Raw genomic sequence first — 11,707 nt, 5'->3', positions numbered from 1 at the left:
TGCGCGGCGTCGACCCAGCGTAACACGAGTTCCATGGTCACCGCGAAGTCGTTCCCGATTGAAGGCAGCACATGCTGAGCGTAACGCTTACATCAGCAGTTGGGTGCGACGCCAAAATGAATTCTCTAGACTCCGCCACAGTTGAGAATGGGTTCAACGTTTCTTCTTCCTTCTGCTTTAGGACGTCGTTCTTGATAGCTTCTAGCAGATTCATAGTTGTATGTGGTGAAATTGTGCGATGGCGTTGCTTCGTCGCTAGCAAAACTAAAAGTGAGCACTGCCGGCACGAACCATCCGTCCCATTCAAGATACCCACGTCCTACTGCCATTGTACGCGGCGGATAAGGTAAAATAATGCTATATTCGAACAAACCAAAAGGGTGACTATAATTAATTTGCAAACAAACTCTTTCATTGTGATATTACACACATTTCCTCCTCGCCAATTCCTTTAGTTCTGTAAACCACTCTGGCTTGAAGTCTACGAGCAACTTCACAATTTCGGACAAATTCTCGTAATTTTTCAAGCATTCCCGCACCAAATATTACTGGAATTTTGGCTCGATCGTTCGAAGCGAAACGTCAACGTATCCAAGAGATGTGATACAACTTCGTTTAGCCATTGCATCTTCAACAAATCTATTAGCTGATTCATTAGCGAGCGTATCCGAAGAAATGCTATTCAAAACGCCATCACTATCACAACCGCTTCTTCCATTATCTTAGACTTTATTTGTGTAGCCCACTTGCATGACACTGCCCAGTACTCGATGTCCATCGTCATTGCCTAGCACAGATACCATACATACGAGATCACTGCATTATTATTGAATTTTAAGTTGGGGCATTAATTATGAGTCCATATTACATTTTGCGACTCCTTCTAAATCTACCAGCCAAACTTCAACCGACAGCACCGTCGTGCCACACCGCACGCATCCTCACCAACGTTTCTAGATATACAGTCACCTTCACTTGATCCACGTAATGGTTTCCAGCTCCAAACCTGGTACATTGTGTCTATTTGCCAATTTTACACCGTTTACATTTATTTTGACGCCCCTAATCTATCTAGTTTGTTAGTACGATGCCTTCCTACATTTTTATAGTAAAATTGAGTTTAATTCCTACTCATTAGCCTTCAAACCCTGCGCGCATTCTAGTTATTGAACCATCAACGTATCCAAGAGATGCGATACGACTTCATTTAGCCATTGATTCCGCTACTGCAACTTCAACATATCCATTAGCTGATTTACCAACGAACGTATCCGAAGAAGTCATTAGCCTCCAAATCCTGCACGATTATATAGTTATATATTTTTTTTAATTTTGATCTACTTCATAAATTCCATATCTACAATTTCATGCTACAACTGTGCTTACTTCCTCCCACACTCATGTCTACAGTAGCTCCAATTAGTATTAATTAAATTCATAGTATTTCGTTGCAACAACTCTGTTATATTATCCTTTAACTGAAAAGAAGAATACCATATAGTAATTGCTGATGCACCAGCAACATGGTCTGATCGTTTCCCCGAGTCTTCATCATTAACGCCATCACGCTGTTGCTGTCGGTCAAGTTGATTCTTGTAGCTGCTGTATGACCCTCACCAAGACGTGCGCTTTTTGAGGGGAGGCGCAATCTCTCTGATCTTATCCAAGTTGCCATACTCGTACTGAATACTGCCCTTCGCGATGCCATCGTACAATCCGACATACTCGACTTGATTAAGAACGTACATAGCTCCAACGTGAAACACGATGTTTGAATCGCCAGCGAAAGCGTTCGACATCTTTGAATCCCAAACAGTCACCTGCACCACATCGCGTTTGTCTTGATAGCCTATACAATCATCAACTGCCTTCAAGGCTGTGTTGACTTCCACACATCTCCTTCCGTCGACCAAGACTACACGAGTAGCGTTAGTACCTTCAAGACGCTCCACGTGAAGGCAACACATTCTCAGTGTCACGCAGATATCAACTGCAGGGTGTGTCATTGTGATGAATTCACGAAAGTCTCTTACGCTTGAAAACATGCTGACAGCTTCCTCTTCCATTTGTTTCAAAACGGCCCCGCGAATGGAATCCAAGAAATCCATTTTGACTTGATACAGCAAAATCAAAAGTGACAGACGCAAATCCGAAAGTTAAATTAGCCAACTTCAACCCAGTAAGGAAACTGTTCACAGCAGTATTACTTTTGCATGTCATATTTTATTCATATCGACTAGAGAGCCCAGCAAACGGTGGGTAATTGAGGGAGTACTCTTAAATAGTTGGTAAGTTGTTCCAGGCTCTGCTCGAAGCCCAGAGAGATATTAAAGTGGTGCACCATACTGCGTGAAAAGGCGTAGCGCTTGGCCAGATCCACTTTGTGTAGCGATAGGAGAATAGGCACCAGCAACTTCCCACGGTCCTCTGCGAAAGCCAATTGATCAGCAAGAAGGTCGCAATTTGCAGACAGCGGAGACAACACCACTAAGACGACAGAGCAGGCGAGAATGGCATCTTTTGCAGCCAATTGCCGCGTTTGAACAGGTAAAGGAGCCACTGGTTGCTCAATGCAGCTCAAATCTGCGCCGAAGCCGCCGCTTTGAACATCGCTGTTCACAGTATCTTGCGGCCGATGCGCATATTGTACCGCAGGAACTGTTTGATCCACAACACAGCGTATTCCCTGCTTGAGCAACGATTTCTGGAGGCGTAGACACAATGAGCGGTGGATATCACCATGCGCAATAAAGACGAAAGAGTATGTACCGGATGTGAACGCGAGAGACGAAGCCAATGAGTCAATCCGTCGTAATGGCCGAATAAGTGGCACGTTCAGTGGCCCTCTGGGAAGCTGATCGCTGCATTCGACGTGTCGATTTCTTCACACTCGCTTTGCTTATCATGATCCGTAGACATTCCACACAATGCTCTGTCTTCTTCCTCCGGATAACACTCACTCTCGTTGCGACGGCTTCCATGGCGTGACGCGTCTCCGCTAACAGTAGCATCAGTCTCATGACCAGGAAGTTGTGCTTGTTGCTGCTGCTGCAACTGGCGCCGAGCTAGTCGTGCACGATGCTCCTCGATTTAATCTTGAATACCGTCCAGTAGTATCCTTAAGCAGTGGCAAAAGGCCTCGTCATTGTAGTTCGGAACTAACTCGAGGTTGCTTAAGACGCGCTTGCCCACCATATTGACCACCACGTTCGTAGTATCATCTTCACTGTACACTTCCCCCTCATGTGAGTCAGTGTCAACTGTATATGAGCTATTCCTCGCCATCCGCTGCAGATCAGCATCATCTCCTGTAGAACTTACACCGTTATTGTGCTTAACTGCCGATCGAAAGTCAATCACTTGGCGGGTCCACAGGTAAACTTGTAGCTCTTCAGATATCTCCATATCCTCGCATTGTATAGCCACGACAGAAATGTCTGCATTTTGGCAAAAGCGAGTTCTTTCATGCACCATTGTGACTGTGGGTAGTCTTTCGTGAGTACAGCTAATACAAGAGCACTGCTATGGATCCCGCGAGCAATCTCTTGACGCCAGACGGAGCCATCAGTGATCCCAGTAGGTCCCATAGTGTCGATACAAAGTTGTCACTCGGTGGCGCTCTAACGAGTCTCGAATCTTCCGTGCTAACGGTGCGTGAGCATGACTGTAGCTGATCATAAAGTCGCGCTGACCTGCCTCCTTCTTCGCAGCGAAGCGTAGTGCTGGCGAACGTGCGCAGTCGATCGCACGTTGACCGAGCAGATTGACTGCTGTTAAACTTAGGCCAGCACGAACGAAAAGAACCGCTGCAGTTTGATTGCGTCGCCGAAGCGCAACATGGAGAGCAGAATCGCCATTGCTTGTACGTGTAGCGTGCAGATCGACTTCATCTTCCAACAGCAGCTGGAAAATACGGGGGTCAAGTCCACGCGCTAACGATCTCTGGCCGCTCAGCACCGCCTCCATTCCCCCATCCTCGCTTCTCGACCCATGTCCGTGCGAAGGCGATCGTTTTGAGACTCGCGGGCGACCTCCAGAGCAGCCTTAGCGGCTTCGATAGCGCAGAGCGAACACGAATCGCTGCTTAGAACCACGCTCCCACGCCTCTATCCTATTTCAGTACAGAAAAACAGTGCATTCTGAACGTGTAGCCATGACTTTTTACAGAGTTCTTACGGCTCTGTATCCCTTCCAATATATCAGTTTTGATGCCCTTTATGACTAAATAGGACTGTCCCTCGACGTTAATCGTTACCAGCGTAACGGTTCGCATGGGTACGCGCCGTAAGGCCGTGAGCGTAAAACGTTCCTAAAACTTCCTTGAACAGCGCAATCCTTTGGCGCCTGATACAAAGCGACTCTTTATACAGAGCATAAAAATGACTCCTCTTTTTAGTGACTGTTAATACTACAAAAGAGGTCACTACCGCGCTTTTCTATTTTTCTTCCCCGTCACTCCCTTTCAAGGGTTCTTATACACAAGTATTTTTCGCCAAAAATGGTCCCTAGGCGGTTTGATTATAAATGTCTACCCTAACCCTTTTCTAATACTTCGTAAATACTCCTGTAAAAAGAGTAGTTGTCTTACTAATTCGTTTCATTATAGGGGGGCTTTGCCCCAAATATTACTTAGACCAGTCAGTCAAGTCGGTAATACTATCATGTTATTGGGAGCTAATTATGTGGTGGGTATCACTATATTACTTTTGGTAAAAAAAATCGTTCTACTATCAATCTCTGATTGCCACTCTTGAGCGTCAGCTTCTGCACTGATTATGTGCATGAATGCGACTCCATGTACCAAATCGACTGCTCCCATCCAGCTTGTTTTTCTTTTTGCGCTGGAGGTTGTCTCTCATCGCCAATCAGCATGTAAAATGCTTCAAATAGAAGAGAATAATCGTGATTTTCCCCGCAAAAAAATAATTAGAATCGGATCAAAATTGAGTCCGGTATGTCGGACCAAAATTTGTCCCTTAACAGATTTTGGTATGTCCCTTAATATTATTAAGGGACAGATTTTGGTCCGACATTCCGGACTCAATTTTGATCCGATTCTAATAGAGTTGGCTTGATGCTTCAGACGGATAGGCTTCCTCCGAGTATACTTGTAAGTAACATTATGCAAGATTCCGGCAAAAACCGTAGTCGACGGTATTTTTGTGGGGTTGAAACGCTTTGAACAACGATAAATAGGGCAGCTGATTCCAGAAGATCAATTCAGCCGAAAGGTATTTGCACTTAACAAATGAAACAGTTGGCGGTGACCCGGGTCACACCAATGACCCGGTACTCAACTATTCTGTCATAAAACATATGCATTATTTAAGTTTCTGTAATCAGGCAATGCCGACTATCCTTTCCTTGCTGCAGCTTCGATCCAACGTCCGAGTTAAGCTAAATGATGTCGTTCCTAAAATATGTGGTGTCGCCATCAATATCTGAGGTTGCCGATACTGAATTGGTGTTATTGGCGTCGACTGCGTGGTCATTGGTCATCACTGTGCTGCTAGAAGTGCCCGAATTCGAATCATCGATATGCAGGCGGCTTGGTATTTGTGGACGGGGTGTCTGAAAGCGAAGGATAAATGTGAATTTTGTTGTATGAGCTTGTTGCTTCCGAGGTCGTCCAATTGGTCGCTTTGCTTGCACTCCTACAGCTACTTTTCTCCTCGTATTTCTTTTTTTGCACCTTTGTTAGCGTCACTAAGCTCGTCGTCATTCTCGCTGAATGCTGATTCATCCGGATAGTAAGTTAAATACTCGGTAGGAATCAAGAAATATTTTAACGACAACGATTTTAGTTTTACTGCTCAACTTTCCCAGTGTTAAGTAGGGCACAAGCACGCTCAAATGCAGTAAGTCGATTCCGAGGCTTTTGTTTCATCTGTGGTGCAGTCTGACTCGAGCCACCTGTGCCGCCAGCTCGTCATTATGTCGTAGGAGGGTCGCTCATTTGAGCCAACAGTGGAATGATCGCAGTCCAAACGAGAAATGGTACTGAAGTACCTGGTGCTAAAATTAAATAAATATTTTAGATTTTGCTCTAATAATAGCTGGTGACCCGGGTCACCGCCAATTGGTTCAAATGTTGCAAGAATGTGTTCCTGCGCACCTGATGCATCTGAGGCGACGTTATGTATAAAAGGTGTTGCGGGGAACTTGGGCGCAGGTAGAAGGAAGTCAGGGTAGGAAGGAGTAAAAGAAGAAGTAAGATTAATGTTTAAGAAAGTAGCGGACTACTAACAAGAAATTAGTATGCGGCATTCAGAAACATAGTCTAGAATTGCCGCTACCATTCATCGTACTAAAATGTTCCAGACATTTTAGTACATTATTTATTAGAGTCAAAAATACCGTGTCTCTTCATTATTAGTTTATAGAGAGCACGATGGAGAGGTGGTCCCTGTGACGGGCCCTAACCTCAACAAAAGGCAAGCGTATTGGCCATCCAGTAGCGCCAGTGGCGGCTGATTCCGGTCGTATGGATACATAATATGTATATTATAGACACGGTAAATCATGAACCCATCTTCGGAGTCCGAGGAGACTCCAGTGAAGCTCCTCCTTGGGTTAACTCAGCACTTGTGCATTCAGAGAAGCTCCTCATTTCCAGATTTCCTGCGCCTTAAGCAGTCGTCGTCGAGAGCAAGCAGTAGAAATGACAAGGATGGACACAGACTCCGACGAGCGTCTCGCCGCAAATCACGCGGGTGAACTCACAAGAACCGTGCGCATCCACATGTATCAGCGAAATGTAATTTTGGCGTTCCGCCGGAACTTCCGGGCATTTGAGCAGCTGCCCCATCTCGAAGCGGTGCACCTATATCGAAGAGATCACACGCTCCTATTTTCTGGGTCTCGTCGATATGCAGACGCTTCTTAACTTTTTCAGTATTCTTCCAGCCCCCGAGTGGGCTCTTGAAGGTGTGGAGAAGCTCCACAAGTCAATCGAGATGTGCGTCGAGGCGGGTCGTTTCCAGACTGTACTTGCCCAGAGCGCTTGTGTCCGGTAGTCCCGGTCGCGCGTTTCCTGAGTGGTTTTAAGCAGAACCTCACAGGCGCAGCTAGGCTGCGAGCCGAGCGCTGTTGGGATCAGTTGGCTAGCCCCACAGTCCGTGCGATCATAGCGGGGGGGGGGTGATTTCGTCATAGAGTTAGTCTCACGTGGCGAGATGATGTATGCACCAGCCGATGGTTACTCCTATAGTAGTGACACGCGCCCAGTGTTTACCTGGGTGCCCACGCCATATCGGCATGAGGGCAACCGCCAGGAGAGATGGCGCATTGTCCAAGTTCAAGACACCGAGAATTGCTTCTTGATCCAGAATATGGCGTTTGGTGAGTATTTGTATGCAACGTTTCGGGGAAGACCCGATCGCGAGCAGTCGATGGTGAGCCTCTGCCGCCAAGATTACCGGTTCGACGACGACGAAAAAGAAATGTTTACTGGCAGCTGATTCCTGTCGACCCAAACAACCGCGAAGTGTTTGCACTGTACAATCGTTACCAAAATGAGTTCCTCGCCGCACCGGACGTTTTTTATAACCAGGAAAGACGCTTTGTGAGAAGTGTACAAGCAAACGTGTTGGCTATCCAACAGCGCCAGTGGCGTCTAATGCCGCAGACGTGATTCCAAAAGGTTTAACTTGGCACAAACACTTTAAATGGCTAAGCAGATCATGTATAAAGAAAAATCTAATCCTTCGCTGTTATTGTATTGGTGAGGTTTAACAAATATATGAAAGTACAATTGCAGTTTTTTTTTCTCGTTTGCTGTTACATCTTGGCTCAGCTAGAAATCACAGTAGGCTAATGGCATACGGTATGTCAAAGAAGATATTCAACATCTCGATTTGCGCATAACGTATGATTTGATAGTTTTTTGGTATGTTTTGCAGTGTTCAAAATAATTTTGTAAGAGCTCAGGGATGTTATTTTCCACAGTACATCATCTGCTTCACAGTGTCGCCGTTCTTTATTTGCGTTCCATGCGTCGTCGACGACGTATTCTACGTATAATGCTGCTTCTCGTACATTCGCGATCACTTTCGCGCAGTCTGGGTAGATGTGTATCACCTCGATAGTCCAGAGCCGGTCTGTTCATCAACCACACTGATTCACCTCACCGAAAACTACAATACCGGCAATATAAGTGCTATCTGTAAATATTTTTTTCGTAGTCATCCCACAGTGTAAAACTGATAGCCAAAGTGAAGATTGCAATTGCACCGGAAAAAAAACGAAGGCAACACAATCGACAAAATACGTACGGACAGTGAAAGGTGAAAAAGAAGCCGTAAGAGGCGCCTGACTCAAAGTGATCTGGGGACCATCAAAGCGGATGACAGCCACATCGCTCGCCAATTCCGTTGCCATGACTTCACTCTCAAACATTTCGCGCCACCCGCAAGCAACTCATCGATTCTCCGTTTTCTAGATGCTGCACTTAACCGACCACCACCATCCGCGACTCGACTCTCCCTGCGAGACTCAAAAGCCCATACCCAAAGTATCCGATACCAAGTGGAGATCACTCCGGAAGCTGGTGCACAACGTGAAGAACGCGGATCTGCAGACACGTCCTTGGCTTGGCTGGGCTGTCGCTTACGCCTTCGTTGTGGTCGTGTGTCTTTTCAATCGCCGAATTTCAATGACGGCGTTGGTTACCATGTACGCAAGTGCGAAGGACGTGACCTCAGCTGTCGTTCTGGCAGCGCTGTGTCTTGGGTTCCTGGAGGATTTCGTGTGTGCGACGTACTTGGCGCTTGCGTTGTGGCTGCTTGACGTCTTGAAGCTGAGAATTGGCTCACAAGTTGGCGTTTGCAAGGATCGTGGCGCGGCTCGATTTGTTCGCAATTTTGCAACATTCACAATCTCTTGGCTGCTCTACGTCATGATGATGATGCCGTTCTGGGCAGATTTGCTACTGGTGCGTCTTCGGGGCATGCGCTTCACGTCCGACCTCGTCGCGGTGGCAATCGAAGAGAAGGACAACGTCAGCGCAGTCCCAATATCGAGTGACGAGCTTCAAGAAGGCTTCGTCAATGCTGTGGCTCTGGTGGTGCTAGCGACGCTCTTCGCGAGCTTACGTACGTGGGCTCCGTGGATGGATCTCACGTCGTGGAATCCAGTGTGTGGCCCGTCAGATCGAGTGCAGTACAAGCAGGTGCCGTCAGCCCGCGAAGGACTCAACGAAGACGCAACTTGTGCCACCCCTCGGCACATGACGTTAAAGGTTGATGAACCTGAGACGTCCAGAATGTTGGAACCTGATAACGACGACATCCTAAAGTCTAAACGGAGCTGGTACTGCCGATACGGAGTTGCCCTAGCCGTCGCACTGATCGGTCTGCCGATTGTTGCGGTGTTTGTGAGCTGTGCCACCTCTCCTCTCATTGCGTACTCGGCGCTGAACACTTCGTTGAACGAGTTATTCGGCCACGCCTTGCAGCCCAGTCTTCCCAATATGAGTTACAGCTTGCCGTGGCCCGAGAAGTTCATCCACTCAGCGACCGAAGAGTACACTCTCTTTGGTGACCATTCGCTGTACCGACGTACTACAGGATTCCACGGCGAGAAGGCCTTCGACGTGAGTGTTACGACCAGTGACCCGCCTAACGTCCTGGTGCTAGTCATCGAGTCGTTTCGGTTCCACGACTCCCGGTACCTCGTCGGGAAAGAAGACCCGTCCAACCTTTTCAAAGGCGCAAAACTCACTATCACTCCGAATTTTGACAAGTGGGCCAAGCGCGGGGTGGCACTTCGCAACTTTTGGTCCAGTTGGCGAACGAGTCGCTCGGTGGAGAGTCTGCTCTTTGCGCAGATTCCACTCGACAGTACGAGTAAGTCGGGGATGTCTGGAGGCAGGAACGAGACGAAGCTGTCGGGGTTACCGCAGCTCTTTACAGCCAAAGGCTACGAGACCTTCTTCACTACCGGCTGCAAGACGGATTACGATGCCTGGGATAAATTCCTTCCGACTCATGGGTTTGACACCGTGTGGGGACGAAACGAGATGATGCAATTGGCTGAAAGTGACTTGGGCATCAAGCGTGACGAGTGGTATGGCGCTGAGCATCGAGCGTTGAGTTGGGGCGTCCACGACGACTTGAGCTTCCAGCTACTCGGTGACTTGATGCTCAACAAGACGAGAGAGCAGAGGGCGCGTGTAGCTAAGAACGAGCCGAAGAAGCCGCTCTTCCTCACCCACTACACGATCTCAAGTCATGTCGACTACAAGCAGCGTCCGAAATGGTATCACGACGCGGTGAAGCCGATTTTTTCGGAGCTGTTCGAGGGCGAAAAGTACGCAGACAACATCAAAAATTACCTTGAGATTCGCTACTTCACCGACTTGCAGCTGGGAAAATTCATGGATCGGATGGACAAAACTGGGGTCCTCAATGACACTATCGTTGTTATCGTCGGTGATCACGGTCAAGGACCCGAATTCGGGAATGATGTTCCTGAGGACCGAGATGTTTCTGCCACGCGTGTGGCAGGTAGTATCATCGCCGAAGGACGGCTGGGCGACTCTGTTGGGCTTGTTATTGACGACGCTGCGGAGCAATACGATATTCTGAACACGCTTGCAGACATCACCGGTGTCCCTGACGGTGGCTTCGATCAAGATGGCGTTGGTCGGTCACTGAAGCGTAAGACTACGTTTGGAGAGCGCGTTGTTTACAGCAATAACCCGACACGGAAAATGTCGATTGTGAGGGGTCATCAGCGTCTGCGTTATGACCGTATCACCGATTCGGTGCTGCTACACGACGCCGATACGGATCACGACATGACTACGGATCTGTTCCCAAAGCTTACAGCTAAAGAGCAGGCGGAATGGCTCCGCTGGCGCGATGATGGACGTCGGGTAAATGAGTACTATACCGAACGTTGGGAGAATGAATGTTTGTTGGCATCAGATTGCAAGGGCGCGAGCGCATCGTAATGAGTCGACCCACCAGCGTGCTCGAAAACAAAAAAGCACGCAAGTACCCGAGCTCTTTTTCTTTACAAAATTTGGGGCCTAAGGAGTTAACCCTTTCGATATCCCCAAGGCATAAAGGAATTATATCTCACTTTCTGTATTGCAAACTATTATCCATTCAAAACAAGTTGAAACCATTCCTGCTACCTAGACTGATGCCTTTTTTTTTCATTTTCTAGCAGCTCACGTTTCCATGTTGCTGCTAATGCCAACAGCACCGTCGCGAGTGAGTAGTGCGTGCTCCAGCACTGATGCCACATCCGCAAGGTTGCCAAGAATATGCATCAACGGTGTGAAAAAGTTGGTCGTCGCCTCCACACGCGACAGTCGACGCTCGTCGGCGTCCAATTCAAAATCGATCGAATATGGCACCCTAAAACGTTGTCCCAGTAGCTTTGAGCGTAAGAGCTGTTCCTTCAGGTGCGGAAACACGTTCTTGAGTGTTGCCTCGGACACAGTGACGTTGAGCGTCGCAGAGACACTGACGAATTGATGAGTTGTCCGCTGAATGCGATCCGGCTGAAGACACACGCTCTGGAAACTTGACGAGTACAGCTGCCACTGATCCATGAGCGCCTTCACACCTGCGCGCTCACCTAAACTCACGTCGTCGGTCATCGAAGAGCGCAGGAAGGCAAGCTTCCTTTTAGTATCCTCCGACGCGTTGTGGCTGTCGCTTTGAGGTAGCACCACCAGGACACCGAAGCGAAAGAT

At 47.8% G+C, this 11,707-nt stretch overlaps 2 protein-coding genes across 2 annotated transcripts; both read left to right on the top strand.

The window, feature by feature from the left end:
- Positions 1–6,869: 6,869 nt before the first annotated feature.
- PITG_15202 (uncharacterized protein) lies at positions 6,870–7,460 on the top strand (the record flags this gene model as incomplete). Its single annotated transcript, XM_002898620.1, has 2 exons — positions 6,870–6,958; positions 7,214–7,460. 2 exons carry the CDS (start codon positions 6,870–6,872, stop codon positions 7,458–7,460), a joined length of 336 nt encoding a protein of 111 aa, XP_002898666.1.
- Positions 7,461–9,469: 2,009 nt separating this feature from the next.
- On the top strand, positions 9,470–10,954 carry PITG_15201 (sulfatase-like protein; the record flags this gene model as incomplete). The annotated part of the gene is made up of 1 exon (XM_002898619.1): positions 9,470–10,954. The coding sequence occupies one exon, from the start codon at positions 9,470–9,472 to the stop codon at positions 10,952–10,954; it is 1,485 nt and encodes a 494-aa protein (XP_002898665.1).
- Between the last annotated feature and the right edge of the window lie 753 nt (positions 10,955–11,707).

The sequence above is a fragment of the Phytophthora infestans genome, genomic scaffold (genome assembly GCF_000142945.1).
Source record: "Phytophthora infestans T30-4 supercont1.35 genomic scaffold, whole genome shotgun sequence".
NCBI lineage: Eukaryota > Oomycota > Peronosporomycetes > Peronosporales > Peronosporaceae > Phytophthora > Phytophthora infestans.
The sequence above is the reverse complement of the archived record's forward strand: the minus strand, read 5'-3'. Positions and strand labels throughout refer to the sequence as shown.